At 47.0% G+C, this 20,669-nt stretch overlaps 2 protein-coding genes across 2 annotated transcripts in view; both read right to left on the bottom strand.

Moving 5' to 3' along the window:
* Positions 1–20,669, bottom strand: part of LOC141106739 (uncharacterized) — a 51,388-nt gene that overhangs the window by 13,317 nt on the left and 17,402 nt on the right. The window contains exons 9-11 of the mRNA XM_073597668.1: positions 3,572–3,612; positions 1,315–1,412; positions 1,073–1,172 (exon numbers count right to left, since the gene is read on the bottom strand). Of these exons, the coding sequence (XP_073453769.1) occupies positions 1,073–1,172; positions 1,315–1,412; positions 3,572–3,612 (239 nt within the window). The remainder of the gene's footprint in view (positions 1–1,072; positions 1,173–1,314; positions 1,413–3,571; positions 3,613–20,669) is intronic.
* LOC141106457 (uncharacterized) lies at positions 6,760–17,086 on the bottom strand. The gene is made up of 7 exons (XM_073597248.1): positions 16,941–17,086; positions 12,671–12,806; positions 10,660–10,845; positions 10,450–10,573; positions 10,240–10,325; positions 10,036–10,144; positions 6,760–9,921 (listed from the first exon to the last, which is right to left on the bottom strand). Exons 2-7 carry the CDS (start codon positions 12,746–12,748, stop codon positions 8,816–8,818), a joined length of 1,689 nt encoding a protein of 562 aa, XP_073453349.1. The 5' UTR covers positions 12,749–12,806; positions 16,941–17,086; the 3' UTR covers positions 6,760–8,815.

Genomic DNA, 20,669 nt, shown 5'->3' with positions numbered 1-20,669 from the left:
ACAGCAGTAAAGTATCCCTAAAACTAGTGGTGCTTCACCTTGGCCACGGCCCCAGTTTAAAAGGGGTCTAAGAGCAGAGCTCCATTCAGCAGCACCTCCCTAGGCCTCAGCCCAGGAGAAGAGAGCGAGCACATGGCCTGTCCCAAATATTTATATCCTCCCCCAGCACACACCAGTGGCCTAAATCTCCCACTGGATTGGCTGAAGAAAATATAAATATTCATGGCTTAGTTTTGTTATTAAAGGTTCATTTTTTTGTAAACATGTCATATCTACCTGTTCTGTGCAATAGTTTTGCACAGAGAAGCCCCCATCTTCTCCTTCTCGGATCCCCTGATGGTCCTCCTGGCTCCTCCCCCTTGACCAGTGCCCCCAATAGCAAGCCACTTGCTATTGGGGCACTGGTGTGTGCTCCCTTCCGAGCCCCACTCTATGTGTCCATAAGACACGTAGAGCTGTGGCTCGGTCCTGCCTCCCACTCTCTCCTCATTAGCTCACCGGCTCTGATTGACAGCAGTTGGAGCCAATGATCCCACTGCTGTGCCTCAGCCAATGAGGAAAGAGAGACCTGGGACAGCGGAGGCTCCTGTGCATATCACTGGATTGAGAGGAGGCTCTGATGAGTATGAGGGGGGCTGCTGCACACAAAAGGGTTTTTTATCTTCATGCATAGAATGCATGAAGTTAAAAAATCTTCAGCCTTTACAAACACTTTAAGCTTAGGGAATAACCAGGTGAAAAACTATACAAATCAATGCGAGCTAACTACAGCCAAGCAAAAAACGAAATGAACACAGTAGCCCCTGTTTAGGACAAGGGGGCTACATTGTGCCATGTCAGACTGTATTTGGATCTGTGGTGTAATTCAAGTGTCTTTTTAGGCTCAGCTGAGGCTGGCTGTGAAGATCTTGGAAAGGACTGCATAACAGCTTTAAGATGCAACAAGCAACTTGGAAAAAGAAGTCATTTTAGGAGACTGGGTCATCGAATTACGGTAGAACGAACATACAGACCCAAAAAGCCAATGAAAAGGAACAAGGAGAATCTGGGACGCTTAGTATTTATTCCTCACCTGTGCTGATCTCTGGAGGAACTTCTTCCTCATCCTCACTTGACTTGTCCTCCTCCTCGTCATATGTTGGTTCAAGTTTGATGACAACCAGGTCTTTGAACTAGAAGAGACACAAAGCAGTTTGAGGAAGACCAACCAATGAGATTATGTCCATGGAAAAGTGACAATAAGAATGTGATGATCTTCTTATATACAACACTAGGGGCAACCCATCCTGGCTGGGTTTCCAAAGACCCCCCTACCTGATCCTCCTGAGGGATCTCCTGATGTTCCTGTGTGGAGTCCCGGGAATACAGAGGACGGGGACATCTCTCTGGGGGATTTCTGTTACTGGATCCATCTGTAGGAAGCACACACACTGACTGAATACATTAGGGGAATTCAGTAAATATTTACAACACTTCTGATGGTATATCCCCTTTAAAATGGTGTGCGCCTAATTCAGGAAAGCCTTGCGACAGTCTCTCCTGTCCCCTCCAATATCCTTTTGACGCATCTGCAAAACATTTTTGTTAAAGAAAAGCAAATCCCTAGGGGAGGATGATGTATTTAGATTCTGAGAGCCCTCATGGCCTCTCTTCACATACGCAAGATCTTGCGAACTGCCTCCTGGTATGTCTATGTCATGCATCCGAGCTTCCGAGATCTTGTGAATGTGCAGAGACACTGTGGGGTTTGTGTATGTTTACTGGAAGGGCCGCAAGGTGTGTCCGCACATGTGTATGTACAGGGCACTGCCAGGTCACCCTAAGGCTAGTCAGCACATGCACCAGATCTCAATTCAAGATGCCAGCACTGGAGAAGAGCCGTGAACTTTGGCAGTGCTGGACCCCATGGACAAATAATTAGGAATATCACTTTTTTTGTATACAGCAACAAGTATAAGGGTTTGTTCACACTTGCGGCTAATCATGCGGCATTGCCAAAGTTCATGGCTCTTCTCCAGTGCCGCCATCTTGAATTGAGATCTGGCACTGATGTGACATGCTGTTTCATTTTTGCATGCACTGGTTCAGGTGGGCAGAGTAAAACCGCAGCTCCACCACCTGGTTTCCCGTCCACCTGAACCAGGGCATGCAAAAATGAAACAGCATGTCCCGTCTGTGCCAATTCTCAATTCAAGATGGGGCACTGGAGAAGAGCAGTGAATTTTATCAGTGCAGGACTCCATAGACCAAAAATTAGGTATTAAAAAAAAAAATCATACAGGGGCAAGTGTAAGGGTTTGTTCACCCATGCAGCTTATGGGCGGTAAACCAGGTATTTGAGCCACAGTTTTATTCCCCCACCCCCAAACCACCACCTGAGCCAGGGCATGCAAAAATTAAACAGCATGTCACATTCAGTGGGCATTACTGCCACCAAACGTGACCCAGGAAAGTCTACTGGGTCATGCCAAAACATGCAGTGGTGCAGGACTTACAGGGTTAAACAGCCCTCTAAAAAGTGAACCACCGCTGAATGCTTTTCAGAGGGGCATTAGGGGCTGCTGCACATGTGAACAAAGTTTAATGCCCCATACACACGATCAGAAATCCCGTCAGAAAAAACTTGGATGTTTTTTCCGACGGAATTCCGCTCAAGCTTGCCTTGCATACACACGGTCACACAAAAGTTCTCTGGACTTTTCAAGAACGCGGTGACGTACAACACTACGACAAGCCGAGGAAATGAAGTTCAAAAGGGGAAGTTCTGCTTTAAGACATCCTCCCACATTCTCTGCCTAACTTGGCATCTAATTTTGGAGGGGGGGAAGCGGGTACCTTTTTTTGCCAGGTACCCGCTCCCACTTCTGCCTCCCCGCAGTCTTCTGGTACACGTCACAGGTCCCAGAAGACTGCGGAACCATTCACAAAGCGCAGCGCGGCTCATGCATGCGCAGTGGGCAGCCGGCTGTGAAGCCAAAAGGCACACAGCCAGCTGCCCACAGTTAGGGTGCCGGCACCAGGAACCCAAAAACTAGTGAACTAGCCTGGGTGAGGCCGGGGCTGGATTCCTGGACAGGTAAGTGTCCATTAATTAAAAGTCAGCACTTATAGGATTTGCAGCTGCTGACTTTTAATTTTTTTTTTTTACAGACTGAAACCCCTCTTTAAGACCAATGCTGAGTTGCGGTACAGAAGCACGCCAGTGTTCAGAGGGGGACATTTCTGTGTTGGGAAGCTGTCATCAATGTGACAGCTTACCTCTCAGGGTTTGTGGGCTGCTTGATGCCAGTGGCCGATGGGATCCTAGCAACCAATGATATATCCCTGGCTCCATTCAGCTACCAGCTAGGAGATTACCCCCTGATAACAAAGGGGTGGGGGACGCTGCTGATGTCATTATCAATTATGGCTATTTTTGGACAAGGACAAGCATTTCCTAGGTTACTATGATGCTGTCAGCTGCACAGTTGACAATGCCTTAGCATCAATGGTGCTTTGCGGCCGGCAGGGGATGAACCAGCACTGAGGATGGAATGTCCAGCATGGACCAGAAATGAAAGTCTCCTCTTACCCGTTGATGTGAGGGGTCGCTGAATCTCCATCTTTTTTGTCCTTGGTGACGATCACCATTCCCCGAGAGCCTGTAATAGGAAACAAATATGAGTTCTGTATAACGGTGAAGGAGGACTACTGGGGTGCAACGCCTACATTAGTAGAGGGGGTCATGCAGTACTTGTGCCTTATGGCAATAGCAGTTTTCCTGCCGTCCATTGTCTGGGGGCTGTGTGCCGGCAGAGATCGTCTTTGGATGCGGGGGGCTCATTCAGCGACATTGCTGGTGGCGGGGGATGAACACAACCAGCAATGAAGCTCTGGACCAGCACCTGGTTTAGTCTCATTTGCACACAGCCTGTTGATTTAGGAGCAGTGTTGCATGCCGCAGGAACAAGGGTTGCATGATTTTGATTTATGTTGACACCTGACAGGTACTCTTTAAAAGGGAAGGTTCTAAGATAATACTGAGAGATTGAGGGGTGTATGTAGCCTTTTCCTGGCTGACCTCCCTATCCAGTTCACAGAGTGCTGGGACCCCCTTCTCTCATATTAAGAAGACATTATTACCTCCTCCTCACTGGGCACACACTCTCCACACCTCCTTCAGGAGGATTCTTGAGCTAAAATTCCCCCTCCTTTTTCCACTTTTGGTCTACGACAAAATGGCCACCAACTTCCTGCACTGAAGACACTTCCTTTTCTCACATGGCCACCCTCTAGTGGCGGCTCTGGAATAAACGGCTCCCAGTCATGGTCACGTCGCTTAACGTCACTATGGCGACCAGGAAGAAGCTAGGCGGCTGTGGACACAAAGGATGGAAGTGAGAGAAATGTTTCCGGTGGGAAGAGATATTTAAAGGGGAAGTGCACGGAGGAGAAAAAATCATTGCTGCTGATGAACTCTTCTTGTTAACCACTTAAGGAGCGTAAGATGTGCCCCCTTAATGACCAGGCCAATTTTTGCGTTACGGCACTGCGGCACTTTAACTGACAATTGCGCGGTCGTGCAACGTTGTACCCAAACAAAATGTATGTCCTTTTTTTCCCAAAAATAGAGCTTTCTTTTGGTGGTATTTGATCACCTCTGAGGTTTTATTTTTTTGCGCTATAAACAAAAAAAGAGCGACAATTTTGAAAAAAAAAAACAATATTTTTAACTTTTTGCTATAATAAACATCCAAAAAAAAAACCACATTCATCAGTTTAGGCCAATATGTACTCTTCTACATGTTTTTGGTTAAAAAAAAAGTGTATATTGATTGGTTTGCGCAAAAGTTATAACATCTACAAAATAGGGGATAAATTTGTGGCATTTTTATTAATTTTTTTTTTAATAGTAATGGCAGTGATTAGTGATTTGTTAAGCGGGATTGCAACATTGCGGCTGACAGATCGGACACTTTTTTGGGACCAGTGACATTTATACAGCGATCAGAGCTATAAAAATGCACTGATCACTGTATAAATGAAATTGGCAGGGAAGGGGTTAACACTAGTGGTGATCAAGGGATTTAAGGTGTTCCCTGGAAGGTGTTTCTAACTGTGGGGGGAGTGGACTGACTAGGAGTACAGAGAGATCACTGTTTCTGATCACTAGGAACAATCACTCTCTACTCCCCTGACAGAACGGGGATCTGTTTGTTTACATTAACAGATCCCTGTTCTGGCGCTCTGAGGAGCGATCGCGGGCGGACATCGCGGCCGCCAGGCCACGCGCTTGCGCCTGCTATAGCTGTAAAATGGACTGACATACAACTACAGCAATTTGTGGGAACAACCCGCAGTATGACGGCAGCTGGTCGGCAAGTGGGTAAAATGCCAGTTTTCTGGCTGCCATGCTGATCCTCTATACCAGTGGTTCTCAACCTCAGTCCTCAAGTACCCCCAACGGGCCATGTTTTCAGATTTTCCCTTTACTTTGCTCTAAATCAATATCAATGACATGATATTGATAAGAGCTATTTTATCTAAAGGAAGTTCCCAAATCATGGCCCGTTGGGGGTACTTAAAGACTGAGGTTGAGAACCACTGCACTATACTCTGAGCCACTAAACAAGAACAAATATTAGCTTCCTATTTTAGCTTTCTCTTTCATCTGGAATTCTGGTGCAAGTAGGATAGACATGTCAGCCAAGGAATTTGCATTCTCAGAAGGAGCAAAACAATGGCTCCCCCTGTTTAGTCTAATCAGGTTGAATTGTTTCTCGCTTTATCCCATGAGCTCCGGGGTGACTTTCCCGGGGTCGGTCAGGTCACCTCCCTGGCACCCATATGAGATGCAGCCAGGTAAATTACATAGACTGCCCTAGAGTCAGAGGACTGCCCATCCCTCCACACAGGAAACTGTGTGACCCTCTCATACCTGCATGTCTGGTAGCCTGTCTTTCCATAAGGTTCTGGCTTCCTGGCTATCATTCATATCCTCTGGCTTCAAAGCTGGGTCAATGACCCCCAAACGGAAGAAATCGGAACTCCTGGCCTACTCACTTTGGCTACCGTTTGACACAGAGAGGAATGTTTACTAAATCTGGTGCAGCTGTGCATAGTAACCAATCAGCTTCCAAGTTTTATTGTCAAGGGTTAATTGTACAAGCTGAAGTTAGAAGCTATTTGGTTACTATGCACAACTGCACCAGATTCTGTGCACCAGTCTTAGTAAATCCCCCTGGTCCACAAAAGTCATTGCTTTCAAGCAAGCAACTGAGGCCGGGGAGGAACCAGCCGGCCAACTAATCTACACCCTGGTCCTAGCAGCAGCCAAAGAGGTTTCCTGGAGATTGGCATGTGGATGACATCATTCCCTATCTGCTGCTTCATCTGTCTGCCCCATGGACTTCTGGGATATATCGAACATCTAGGAGGTGGCATGTAGTGGAAGGGGCGCAAGTGTAGCTGGATGCTTATGTTTTTTTTTTTATGAACAGACGTAACACCAAAATACTGTACAAAGAAGAACATAGGCCAATCCTCTTAGGCCCCACCCCACACAGTTTGATTTTCCTACCCGCTGGGAGAGAGCAGGTACTGGAAGGGGTAAAAGTGTAGCCGGGTGCATATCACATTTTTATTTTACGAATAAATGTACCACCAAAATACTATACGTTGAGGTAAATAAGCCAATCCTCTTAGGCCCATCCCCAGAGGAGAGCACAGTTTGACCTGGGAGACAGCAGATACTGGAAGGGAGAAAGAGTACAAGTGTAGCCGGCTGCATACGTTTTTATTTTATGAAGAGATGTAACACCAAAATACTGTATAGAGAAGTACATAGACCAATGCTCTTTGGCCCTGCCCCTGAGGAGAGCACAGTTTGATTTTCCCTACCCCCTGAGAGACAGTAGGTACTGGAAAGGGTACAAGTGTAGCTAGGTGATTATTACCTTTTTATTTTATGAATAGATGTAGCACCAAAATACTGTATATATAAAAGTACACAGGCCAATCCCCTCAGTCCTCGCCCCCAAGGAGAGCACAGTCTGCTTTTACCTACCACCGCTGTACAATTTTGGCCAAGGAACCTATTAGTAGGTTCTGGAAAGCAGCAATAACACTGTCATGTAAAATGGTCCCCAACACCCTACAGCTGGTAGGAAAGTAGAGTGAAAGTTCCTCTGGTGCAGAGACTGATATGATTTTCATAGTGTCCCCTGCACAGCACTGCGGTATATGGCAAAGCTATATAAAAGGTTTATTATTAATAATAATAGTATGTGCCTAGAGATCCCCTGGGTGTAGAGACTGATGTAATTGGCTCAGTGTCCTCTGTACAACACTGCAGAATATGTCATATAGATAACCAATAATACTATATGTAACAATGATGAGGACTGTAAACACTGAACAGCGACGGATGTGAATATTTCAAAAGACTTTGTAAACACTAGAATATGACCTAGCTTTCTAATTTAAAATTGACAATATGTATAGCAGAGATTGTAAACTCTTTAAAGGCGGGCCAGATGCAAATAGTCCAATGTGTGTGACTGTAGTGGAGACATTATAATGTGAGCTCCTCAGGGGTGGGGCATGATATGAACTAGTTTACTTGTTTTAACACTCTTTCATATAATAGAGTTTGCAATTGGCTGAGACTGCGCTCCTCAGAGGTGGATTAGATGCAAAAAGTTCATTGTGTGTAACTGTAGTAGAGGATATGGTCAGAGCTCCTCAGGGGTGGAGAATAATTAGAAGTGTAATGCAGTCTAGCACTGTAACAGGAAAAATACATAACTGAGCACTCCTTAAAAATGGGTCAGCTCAATGCTGCTCATAAAACACCGAAAAAAAAATCTTGAGCTAGTAAATTTGATAACCTGCTTGGAATATTACAATAAAAGATCAAAGAAATCACAATAAATAAACTTTACTCCAGGGACCCCCACCACTTTATTTGATTAACCCCTTCACGCCAACAGTATGCATATATGCGGCCCACTGGACTGGGCTTTTTTGCGTGGATGCATATATGCATATCTGTCTCAGAGGGAGCCCCGCAGCCTGTGACCCGGAACTCCTAAATCCGGGTCACCTGATTGCTGTGATAGCCTCTGATTGGCTATCACGGTGATCAGTCACTGTGAAGCCTGCTCCTGTGTTTCTCTCTGTGAATGGAGGAGAGAGATACATTGTATCTTTCTCTCTCCTTGCAGAAAGGAAAAAAAAATGTGTAAAAAAAATAAATAAAAAATAATAATAAATAAATAAAAAAATAGCTTGATCAAGGTGTGATCTAGGTCAGTGCCTGGGTTAGTGTTTGGGTCAAGTAAGGTTCAAAGGTCAAGGTCACACTTCAGGGTCAGTATATTTTGGCAAGAATTTTTTTAAAATTAGTATCAGTATCAATGTGTTTTAGGTAGGATAAAACAAAAGGAAAATGTGCACTATTGTTTTAGGTATGTTGTACGGGTACATACAACTAACATACACATATGTGGTATCAATGTGATCGCCCGGAGCGGGAGAATTTATTTTGAGTTGTTTTTTGGTGGTAGGTTATGGTAGTAACAAAAAATATATAGCTAAATATAAAAAAAAATATTTTTTTACTATTTTGGGAGTTTTCCTATGATAATAATAAAATAAATGAATAAATAAATCAGGAGATATCCATTACCATTTACCACCAAATGAAAGCCCAATTAGTCCTGAAAAAAAAGGTATAATCCACCTGGATGCACAAAATAATTGTGATGATATGTACAGTTTTACTAACACATGTCAAAAATGCTAAATTGTGCTTAGGCATTAAGGGGTTAATTCCCTATAAACATATTCCCAAATCAGTGCTGTGGCTAGAATCTCCCTCCTTGTGGCTATTCTTGTGTGCCACAAGCTGGGCCTTCTGTGCAAACCATTTCCCACACCAAGAACAAGAGTAGGCCAGTCCGCCAGTGTGAACCCGCTCGTGCCTCACTAGGTTTGACCTGTGGGTAAAGCATTTCCCGCACATGGAGCAGGAAAATGGGTGGTCCCCAGTGTGGATCCTCTCGTGAGTGACCAAGTTGGACTTCTGGGCAAAGCCTTTCCCACAGATGGAACAGGAGAATGGCTTTTCGTCTCGGTGAATGAGCTCGTGTGCGATGAAATGGGACCTCTTGGTGAAGTTCTTCCCGCATTCGGGGCAAGAGTAGGGCTTCTCCTCTGAATGAGTTCTCTGGTGCATGACGAAATGGGAGTTCCTGGCAAAGCTTTTGCCGCAGTCCATACAGGTGTAGGGCTTGTCAGTGGTGTGCACCCTTTCGTGGAGGTCCAGAAAGGACTTTTGTACAAAGCCTTTCCCACAGATGGAGCACGAGAATGGGTAGTCACCTGTGTGGATGATTTCGTGTTTCACGAGGTTGGATTTGTCGGTAAAGCTTTTGCCACACAAGGAACAGGAGTAGGGCTTCTCACCTGTGTGAATACGTTGATGGGTTACAAGATGGGACTTCTTTGTGAAGGCTTTTCCACATTGAGAACACGAATACGGCTTTTCCCCTGTGTGAATTCGTTCATGGACGAGTAAATGTGAATGTTTTGTAAATTGCCTTCCGCAATCCGAACACGATAGCAGGCTTTCACCTCCACGGGCGGTGAGGTGTGGATGAAAGACGACACGTTGGGTAAAACAATTGGAATATTCAAAAGGCATGAACACCTCGCCCCGTCTATGACCTGTGTAATGGTCAATTGGGTGCACGTCATGGGAAAGCAATGGCCTGTGTATGGGAGGACCAGATAATAGATGTGCTCGGTGAAGTCCTGCATGGTTTGGGGTGATAGGGTTTTCTCTCGCAGACTCTTTTGTAACGTCATCATCTTCCTCAAGTCCATCATTTGGAGGATTAAGGTGATGGATCCCCAGTTCACACTTCTTGTATAGTCCGTCTAGGGGAGATAAAATTACAGAAATAGTTATGATGATTGCTGGGCATGTTCTTCAAATTGGGGGCACATGGTAGGATCTGGGACTCATTTCTGGATTTAGTGTTCATTCGTCACCTGTGCTGATCTCTGGAGGAAGTTCCTCCTCGTTACCCCACTCGTCACCCCTTTCGTCTGTGTCATCTTTATCTATGGCCTCAACTTCAATAATAATCAGGTCATCATTCTACACAAAGCACAATTTAGAAACGTTTTAAATGAATATGAGATAACAAGATCAGCACAATCACTTTGGGAATGATGCTTTATAGTTCTGCTTACCTGATCCTCCTGATCTTCCTGTGTGGAGTCCCGGGAATACAGAGGACGGGGACATCTCTCTGGGGGATTTCTGTTACTGGATTCATCTGTAGGAAACACACACACTGACTGAATACATTGTTTCTATGTCTTTATATCAGAGGATGTGTGTATCTAGGTGGATCCTCAATACTCTTCTCTCCTTTACAAGAGATGAAAGTCTCCTCTTACCCTGTGATGTGAGGGACAGCCGGTTCTCCATCATGACGTCCTTGTAGAGATCCTTGTGTCCTTCTATATACTCCCACTCCTCCATGGAGAAATAGACAGTGACATCCTGACACCTTATAGGAACCTGACACACAAAATGATAGAGTCACCATCCAGACACATTCCTTGTCTGTTACTGGATAATATCCCAGAATTCCTAGCTACGCTCACCTCTCCCATCAGCAGCTCAATGATCTTCTGGGTGACCTCTAGGATCTTCTTGTCATTTCTCTCTGATGTCAGGGAGGGAGATGGAGGCTCCATAGTGGGGCTCTTATTTCTATTCCACCATCCTGTGATATGGGAGTGATATCTGGGTGTTACGCATCCTCTTGGCTCCTTTAAAGGCCCATAAATCTAAAAAAAAAAATCTAAATTTTTAGTAAATACTGGACAGTTATATGACTGAAGGACCTTCAATGCTTTACATGTCCCTCTTCTGAAGGATGAAATAACAGTGCCATTTTAACACTCCCAGAATCCTCCTCACCTCTCCGGTCAGGCCTGTGTTTTAAGGACCAGCCGCCGCAGTTTGGCTCCCCTGAGCTAATCACTGTCATGGTACGTCTGCCGCTTTAAGAGCTCTACGGGGCGTGTGCGACGCTGGAGCCGATGCGCATGGTTGGCATTTGCAATGCCTGCCGGCCACCCGTGGTCGCTCCTGTCAGAGACAGAACGGAGATCTGTCAATGTAAACAGACAGATCTCCATTCTGTCAGGGGAGGAGAGAGATCTGCTGCTCCTAAAGATTAGGAACAGTGATCGGTCTCCTCCTCCAGGCAGTCCCACCCCGCCCCCCCCAGTTAGAACACACATTAAGGAGAACACATTTAACCCCTCGATCGCCCCCTAGTGTTAACCCCTTCCCTGCCAGTGACATTTATACAATAATCAGTGGTTATTTTTAGCTCTGATCGCTGTATAAATGTCAATGGTCCCAAAAAAGTGTCAAACGTGTCCGATCTGTCTGCCGCAATCCCGCTAAAAATCGATGATCGCCGCCGTTACGAGTAAAAAAAAAATAATAAAAATGCCATAAATCTATCCCCTAGTTTGTAGATGCTATAACTTTTGCACAAACCAATCAATATATGCTTATTGCGATTTTTTTTTTACCAAAATATGTAGAAGAATTTTTTTTTTTTACATTTTTTGGGGGGATATTTATTATAGCAAAATGTAAAAAATGTTTTTTTTTTTTTTTCAAAAATGTTGCTCTTTGTTTATATGCAAAAAGAAAACAAAAACGCAGAGGTGATCACATTTCACCAAAAGAAAGCTCTATTTGTGGGAAAAAAAGAAAAAAAAGACGTCAAATTTGTTTGGGTACAGCGTCGCACGACCGCGCAATTATCAATTAAAATAACGCAGTGCCGTATCTCAAAAAATAGCCTGGTCATTAATGGGGCAAATCCTTCCAGGCCTTAAGTGGTTAAAGTGATTGTAAAGTCAGATGGTTTATCTTAATGCATTCTATGCATTAGGATAAAAAGCCTTCTGTGTGTAGCAGCCTCTCAGCCCACTAATACTTACCTGAGCCCATCTCTCTCCAGCGATGTTGCACCAGACACTCAGCTGGCTGGGATTCCCCTCCTCAATGGCTAGGACAGCAGCACCATTGGCTCCTGCTGCTGTCAATTAAAGTCAGCCAGCCAATCTGAAGAGAAAGGGGGCGGGGCCAGGCCGCAGCTCCATATCTGAATGGATACTGCGAGCTGCGTCTCGGCTCTGGTGCCCCATAGCAAGCTGCTTGCTGTGGGGGCACTCGACAGGAGGGAGGGGCCAGGATCACTGAAGAGGGACCCGAGAAGAGGCAGATCCGGGTTGCTCTGTGCAAATCCACAGCAACAGGGCAGGTAAGTATAACATGTTTGTAAAGTCGCTTTTTTTTTTTCCTTAAAAATAACAATCACTTTAATAGAGATATGAGTGATGTCATGTGACCTCCCAGAATCCTCCTCACCTCTCCGGTCAGGTTTGTGTTTTATTAATAGAGATAAGAGTGATGTCATGTGACCTCCCAGAATCCTCCTCACCTCTCCGGTCAGGTTTGTGTTTTATTAATAGAGATAAGAGTGATGTCATGTGACCTCCCAGAATCCTCCTCACCTCTCCGGTCAGATCTGTGTTTTATTAATAGAGATAAGAGTGATGTCATGTGACCTCCCAGAATCCTCCTCACCTCTCCGGTCAGCAGGTAGATGATCTCCAGGGTGAGGTGTAATATCCTCTCAGTCATGTGACTGCGCTCCTCCTCCATTCTCCGTCATGAGATGTATTTTTGAGGCTTTCCCGTTATTTTGCCAGTGTTGTCAGCTCTGAACAGAAAATCAAAAAGATCAACATATTCATAAAAATTTGGTGTTCTCTGTAAAAAATAAATAAGAGTGGCTTCAAGGACAACTTCACCTGCAAATGCCTTTTGGGCTTCGAAACCAAAAAACTCATTATTTATATTCATAAAATTGATGAGATTTCGGTTCTGGTGAGTGGAATCGGCTTTGTAGATCTCTGAAGGAAGGTGAGAGGTCCCTGCAATCATCTTCTTATCAACCCCTCCCACTGCGCTATAGGGGACAACTCCCCCTTATTAGCGTACGCTACATATAGGAGAACACATCGGGGAGGGTAACACCATCACTTGGGTTTGTATTGACTGTGGCAGGAACTGGGAATTTTGGTGGGGAGATCTCACTGGAGATTGGAACAATCCAACGCTGAGGTCCATTGGCCGACCAACATGAAGAACTGAACTCCTCTCCATCATCTTCTTCCACAGAGGTGCCTGTAGGGAGGCCTGGACTGTCCAAATGTCCCCTGTAGACGGAGCAGGTCAGATGACCATACTGGAGGGAAATGGAGGAGAAGATGTCTTCTCTTTCATCAAGGTCAATAGGAATGGAGAAGTCATCTCCTGATCTGAAATGACCAGGACTCACTCACTTGTGGCCCCAGATGATCGGACATCACAAATTGTCCATTTCCTGCCAGTCTATAGCTGACCATACACTGTACAACATGAGTGTACAATCTCCTTTAGATCTACCATTAACAATGCAGTGCAAGAGCCTGCCTGATTGAATACCCATTGAAGGGGTTGTTTAGGTTTGTCCTCATATTACATAATCTTGGTAAATCTTAAACTGGTCATACACTATACAATCTGATTGTACAACCCATTCAATTAGTGGCAAATCAGGGGGGCCCTAGCATGACAAAGGTGATGGTAGATTAAAAGGACTTTTCAGTACAGGGGCCACTTCATATATTTAACAAATATTTGGGGGCCAAAAAAAACTAATTTTAACATCAGGGTCTCCATCAGAGTCCCCCCCCCCCCTTACATCAGGGCCTCCATCAGAGCCCCCCCCTTACATCAGGGTCTCCATCAGAGCCCCCCCCCTTACATCAGGGTCTCCATCAGAGCCCCCCCCCTTACATCAGGGTCTCCATCAGAGCCCCCCCTCCCTTACATCAGGGTCTCCATCAGAGCCCCCCCTCCCTTACATCAGGGTCTCCATCAGAGCCCCCCCCCTTACATCAGGGTCTCCATCAGAGCCCCCCCCTTACATCAGGGTCTCCATCAGAGCCCCCCTCCCTTACATCAGGGTCTCCATCAGAGGCCCCCCCCCTTACATCAGGGTCTCCATCAGAGCCCCCCCCCTTACATCAGGGTCTCCATCAGAGGCCCCCCCCCATCAGGGTCTTCATCAGAGCCCCCCCCCACCAGGGTCTTCATCAGAGCCCCCCCCCCCCCTTACATCAGGGTCTCCATCAGAGCCGCCCCCCTTACATCAGGGTCTCTATCAGAGCCCCCCCCCTTACATCAGGGTCTCTATCAGAGCCCCCCCCCCTTACATCAGGGTCTCTATCAGAGCCCCCCCCCCTTTACATCAGGGTCTCTATCAGAGCCCCCCCCCCTTTACATCAGAGTCTCCATCAGTCTCCCCTCACATCGGAGTCTCTCTTTACATCAGGATGTCCAGAGTCGCCCGCCCCCCTCCATCAGAATCCTCATCAGAGCCCCCCTTACATCAGGGTTCCCATGGAAGTCTCCCCTTACATCAGGGTCTCCATCAGAGGCCCCCCCCACTTACATCAGGGTCTCCATCAGAGCCCCCCCCCTTACATCAGGGTCTCCATCAGAGCCCCCCCCCTTACATCAGGGTCTCCATCAGAGCCCCCCCCTTACATCAGGGTCTCCATCAGAGCCCCCCCCTTACATCAGGGTCTCCATCAGAGCCCCCCCCCCCCTTACATCAGGGTCTCCATCAGAGCCCCCCCCCTTACATCAGGGTCTCCATCAGAGCCCCCCCCCCTTACATCAGGGTCTCCATCAGAGCCCCCCCTTACATCAGGGTCTCCATCAGAGCCCCCCCCTTACATCAGGGTCTCCATCAGAGCCCCCCCCCTTACATCAGGGTCTCCATCAGAGCCCCCCCCCTTACATCAGGGTCTCCATCAGAGCCCCCCCCCCTTACATCAGGGTCTCCATCAGAGCCCCCCCTTACATCAGGGTCTCCATCAGAGCCCCCCCCTTACATCAGGGTCTCCATCAGAGCCCCCCCCCTTACATCAGGGTCTCCATCAGAGGCCCCCCCCCTTACATCAGGGTCCCCATCAGAGCCCCCCCCCCTTACATCAGGGTCTCCATCAGAGCCCCCCCCTTACATCAGGGTCTCCATCAGAGCCCCCCCCCCCCTTACATCAGGGTCTCCATCAGAGCCCCCCCCTTACATCAGGGTCTCCATCAGAGCCCCCCCCCCTTACATCAGGGTCTCCATCAGAGCCCCCCCCTTACATCAGGGTCTCCATCAGAGCCCCCCCCTTACATCAGGGTCTCCATCAGAGCCCCCCCCCCTTACATCAGGGTCTCCATCAGAGCCCCCCCCTTACATCAGGGTCTCCATCAGAGCCCCCCCCTTACATCAGGGTCTCCATCAGAGCCCCCCCCCTTACATCAGGGTCTCCATCAGAGGCCCCCCCTTACATCAGGGTCTCCATCAGAGCCCCCCCCTTACATCAGGGTCTCCATCAGAGCCCCCCCCTTACATCAGGGTCTCCATCAGAGCCCCCCCCTTACATCAGGGTCTCCATCAGAGCCCCCCCCCACTTACATCAGGGTCTCCATCAGAGCCCCCCCCACTTACATCAGGGTCTCCATCAGAGCCCCCCCCACTTACATCAGGGTCTCCATCAGAGCCCCCCCCCTTACATCAGGGTCTCCATCAGAGCCCCCCCCCTTACATCAGGGTCTCCATCAGAGCCCCCCCCTTACATCAGGGTCTCCATCAGAGCCCCCCCCTTACATCAGGGTCTCCATCAGAGCCCCCCCCCCTTACATCAGGGTCTCCATCAGAGCCCCCCCTCCCTTACATCAGGGTCTCCATCAGAGCCCCCCCCCTTACATCAGGGTCTCCATCAGAGCCCCCCCCCCCTTACATCAGGGTCTCCATCAGAGCCCCCCCCTTACATCAGGGTCTCCATCAGAGCCCCCCCCCCTTACATCAGGGTCTCCATCAGAGCCCCCCCCTTACATCAGGGTCTCCATCAGAGGCCCCCCCCCTTACATCAGGGTCTCCATCAGAGCCCCCCCCATCAGGGTCTTCATCAGAGCCCCCCCCCCACCAGGGTCTTCATCAGAGCCCCCCCCCTTACATCAGGGTCTCCATCAGAGCCGCCTCCCTTACATCAGGGTCTCCATCAGAGCTGCCCCCCTTACATCAGGGTCTCTATCAGAGCCCCCCCTTACATCAGGGTCTCTATCAGAGCCCCCCCCCCTTACATCAGGGTCTCTATCAGAGCCCCCCCCCCCTTACATCAGTCTCCCCTCACATTGGAGTCTCTCTTTACATCAGGATGTCCAGAGTCGCCCGCCCCCCTCCATCAGAATCCTCATCAGAGCCCCCCTTACATCAGGGTTCCCATGGAAGTCTCCCCTTACATCAGGGTCTCCATCAGACGCCCCCCCCTTACATCAGGGTCTCCATCAGAGGCCCCCCCCCTTACATCACCTTCCATCAGAATCCTTATCAGATATCAGAGTCCCACTTTCCATCAGGGTCACCATCAGAATCCCCCTTTATATCAAGATTCTCATCAGAGTCCCCCCTTACATCAGGACCCTTTTCAAAGTACCTTCTTACAGGATTCCCATTGGAGTTCCCCTTTATGTCAGGCATGGCATAGTGGGTGGTCATTGTAAAGGAGAATGCACAATCAGATTGTATTGTATAGTATATGGTAATTGCAAAGGAGATTGCACAGACTGTATAGTAAATGGGCATTGTACAATCAAATTGTACAGTGTATAGTCGTCGTATTGCATAGTCAGCTTATAAATTTTGGGTTTATAGGCAGAGCACATTTCCCACAATGCCTCTCTCCATCCTTTCTCTATAGCAATGACTCCTCACTGCCCTCCAAAGGGCCCCCATCACCCCAAAACTCACCAGAAGCCTCAGATCAACTTGACCGGAAGTGCCTGTCCTTCCCCTCCCTGACACTTCCGGGTTCAGCCTCTGTACCACTTCTATGGAAGGGCTGGTCAAAACACCGAGAGCGCTGACCCGCGCCCCCTGCTGGCCGTCGCCCACTACTCTCCACCTACTATAATCAGCGGCCGCGGCCATTTTGTCGTAGCGCACGTTCTGCAGACATAGAAGTACAATCCCACATTTCCGGCGGTCTCTACTACTGTTTCCTTTTACCTAGCATAGACAAACATCTTCACTTAGTTCATTTATTGTAATTCAATCCAAGCAATAAAAGCGGTTATACGGTAGTGGGAATAGAATGAAAGTGAGAGCAAGGGGCAGACCATCCGCCATTTTGTCGTGGCCTAAAAATATAAATGTATAAAAGTGACAAATTATTACCCAGCACCCCTTGCTCTGCCCAGTGTCTGTTTCTTGCACTGTCAAGTAGCAGTTCGGTTTTTAAGAGGGATCAGGTTCCAATGTATATATTATTCCTTCATTTTGGATACAGTAAGGGACACGGATCATTTTTTTTTTTTTTTTTGCCATCTGTTCACCAATGAGCATCTTTTGCAGATTGGGGAGATTTCCCTTCACTTCCTGTCCCAAAGCCATAACAGGCAGTAAAAAGAAATTTGTGACAGAAATCACTTGCTGTCACCAGAACTAGTGTCCCCATTGGAAGATTTCTCCTCTGTTCCTGTTCTGATGACAACCAAAAATGTGGGATTTTCTTTGATTTTCACTTCTGATGATAATGGTAAACAGAACAAATAGAAAGGGTGAGTCTCCCTATTAGAGGCACAGACAGCTGTCAGGGGTTCTAATTCCTCTCTTCTCCATCCAAAACACGAACTAAAGTTTTCCTTTAGTTATGCTTTAACCCTTTTACTGCCAGTGGCTTTAGAGCTACTCAGTCACTTTTATGGGGCTCTGAAGCTGTGCCCACACTAGTTTCCAGGCTCTCCTGTTCCTCTAGGGGGATCTAGTAAGCTGCTAGAGCTGCAATTCCTTAATCCTTTATGTCTAATGAACCCAGAAGCTATGAGCAATACATCACTTCTGGGTTTCCAGCTGTCATATTCCGGCTACCGTAGCCAAGAAAGCAGCTAATCAAGCATCACCTGTGCTTGATTAGCTGCAGTGGAGGGCAATGGGAGACATTGGGGGTCTTATACCTGGTACACATGGTAAGCCCAGATGGCTAAACAAAACAAAAAAACAAGATCTCTGTACTAACTATACAATATTAGTACAGCGATCCGGCTAAACTATTGTGTTCTGATAACGTGTATGTAGATATAATTCCCGCCACACATGTCAAGATATCACTGTGACCAGTCCCAGACTGGGACAAAAAATAGACTCAGGGCATTTTAGACTGAGCAGCCAATGTTCCAGAGACCAGCTGGCGGGTGTTTGTGGGGGCTGTTGGTGACAGGATATTCATGGAGTTGGTCCTCCGCACTGTAATGTAAAGGGGCACTGTGATATAAAGGGGACTGCACTGTAAAGATTATAGCGCCCCTTCACAGTGCATTCCCCTTTAAATCACAGTGACCCTTTACAATACAGTGCCCCTTTACATTACAGTGCCCCTTTCAATCAAAGCCCCCATCACAGTGCCCCTTGCAGTCACCCCCCTATTCTCTCTAATCACAGTGCCCCTTGCAGTCATATCCCCCCCCCTTTTCTCTCTAATCATAGTGCTCCTTGCAGTCATGCCCCCCCCCCCCCCTTTTCTCTCTAATCACAGTGCCCCTTGCAGTCACCCCCCTATTCTCTCTAATCACAGTGCCCCTTGCAGTCATATCCCCCCCCCCTTTTCTCTCTAATCATAGTGCTCCTTGCAGTCATGCCCCCCCCCCCCCCTTTTCTCTCTAATCACAGTGCCCCTTGCAGTCATATCCCCCCCCCCTTTTCTCTCTAATCATAGTGCTCCTTGCAGTCATGCCCCCCCCCCCCCTTTTCTCTCTAATCACAGTGCCCCTTGCAGTCATATCCCCCCCTTTTCTCTCTAATCATAGTGCTCCTTGCAGTCATGCCCCCCTTTCCTCTCTTATCACAGTGCCCCCTGCAGTCATGCCCCCCCTTTTCTCTCTAATAATAGTGCCCCTTGCATTTATGAACCCCCCTTTCCTCTTTGACTTTATGGAAGTCCTATGTACCAACCATGACTGCTGATCTAATGGCTTCACCACTAACTCAATGTAAACATAAGGACCTTCAAGGTGGTCAGGCAAAAAGTGTGTTCAGATAATGGCACTCTGCACATTTTTCTCAACTCAGGTCTCCGGTTGGGATTTGATGGATCAGAACTTGAATAACCTGTTAAAAAAGACCAAATTCTTCACACCCAGCCATTGCTACCATGGACAAAGCTGGATTTGTGCCATTTGTCCAACTACACCAAATGTCTTGCACTGCCTCCCTTTGCAGTTGAAAGCATGAAAGAGGTATGGAGATCTTTGATGACTCAATTCCACTAACAAAGGTTCATGGGCTGTGCAAAGAAGGCAGCAAAAAGGACCAGCCTGGATAGCATAGACCAACGGTGGGCAACTTTTGCCCTTCAGCAGTTGCAGAAGTCCCATCATGCCTCTGGGAGTCAGCCTTGTAACTGTCACTTCTTCAATGCCTCATGGGACATTTAGTTCCACAACAGGTAGAGGGCCTCAGTTGCCCACCAATGGTAGACTGTATAGTAACTTTTATTATACATGAGAATATGTTATTGAGTGAAGTTTGGGTTGCTTGCTGTGGCCATTTACCAACAATCATCTCCTCAGGATCAGTACACCCAAAGAATGAATTCTGGCGTCTCCGTCTCAAGGCACCTTATTACATCACTGCAACCCATCCATCTGGTTGAGTGTTCCGCTTCTTTGATTCAAACAGCTTATCTAGATAGGGGTGGCAATGTCAGGCCTATCCAGCCTATAGCCAGGCTTACTTGGACCCAGTTCCTTACCAATGTTGCGTGTATCCTCAGTTTCCTCTCTGACCCCTGAGAGAAAAGCCACCTGACATGCTCTGTGAAGCCTCAAGTCAACATAACTCATCCAAAGAGAACTTGACATGACTAGCGGACATGCCTGACGTTAACAGAACTCAATAGCTCAAGCTGGAATTTTTGTGCTTTGTCTGAGGTTTCCAGAGACAGTGCATCTGAAAAGGATCAGCTCCTTTGTAGAAAACCTACAGTACAATGGAAATCCCAGCTGTACCACGTATGTCTGAAATGTTCATTTTTGTGAAAATAGATTTTATAAAAATTGTAAAAAACATAAATTTAAAACGGCAAAAACAAATATATAAAAAGGTCCCAAACCTTTTATCATTTCCCTATATAAGCCACCACTTATTTCTAAGTCAGATTGTTGTAGATCCAACATTGATAACCTCCATAATATATTAATACAGAACACTTCGGTTAAATAATTTATTTTACTCCTTCACATAATGCTGATATATTCTGCATCATTTTACAAAAATGCTGACCCCACAGGAGCTTACAATGTTCCCTCCATAATTATACGGACACGCAATAGTACGTTTTTTTAGTGACCTTTTACTTACCTGTCCTTCTGCCCTTTACATATCTCAGGACATACTGCCTCCCCCACCACTACACTGTGTAAAGGTGACCTCCAAAGGGTTTTTTATCCAGTGATGTGTGTATGCTGCCATATTGGCTGATAA

This window comes from Aquarana catesbeiana, linkage group LG08 (assembly GCF_042186555.1).
Source record: "Aquarana catesbeiana isolate 2022-GZ linkage group LG08, ASM4218655v1, whole genome shotgun sequence".
Taxonomy (NCBI): domain Eukaryota; kingdom Metazoa; phylum Chordata; class Amphibia; order Anura; family Ranidae; genus Aquarana; species Aquarana catesbeiana.
Note: the sequence above shows the minus strand (reverse complement) of the source record. Positions and strands in the feature narration are given on the sequence as shown.